The following is a 268-nucleotide window of genomic DNA, read 5'->3' on the forward strand; positions in this document are numbered from 1 at the left end:
AGGTGTCTCCGTGGCTTCAGCGGATGGCCAACTCCCTCCTCATGCGTCAGGACACGGTGGTGGAGCAGCCCATTCAGCTCGACGGACTCTCTCAGCGCTTCGTCGAGGAATCCCGCAGGTTCTTGGAGGAACACGCCCACGACGAGCAGCCCTTCTTCCTCTTCCACTCCTTCGGACACGTTCACACGCCCATGTACTCCGCGCCGCACATGACGGGCGTGAGCAAGCATGGGAGGTGGGTAGTGATTCTTGGGCTAAGATTTATTCA

At 59.3% G+C, this 268-nt stretch overlaps 1 protein-coding gene across 1 annotated transcript in view; it reads left to right on the forward strand.

The window, feature by feature from the left end:
- Nucleotides 1–268, forward strand: part of LOC119584941 (arylsulfatase H-like) — a gene marked incomplete at its 5' end in the record, with an annotated part of 8,050 nt that overhangs the window by 2,151 nt on the left and 5,631 nt on the right. The window contains 1 exon segment of the mRNA XM_037933539.1: nucleotides 3–235. Coding sequence (XP_037789467.1) covers nucleotides 3–235 — 233 coding nt within the window.

This window comes from Penaeus monodon, chromosome 19 (genome assembly GCF_015228065.2).
Source record: "Penaeus monodon isolate SGIC_2016 chromosome 19, NSTDA_Pmon_1, whole genome shotgun sequence".
NCBI lineage: Eukaryota > Metazoa > Arthropoda > Malacostraca > Decapoda > Penaeidae > Penaeus > Penaeus monodon.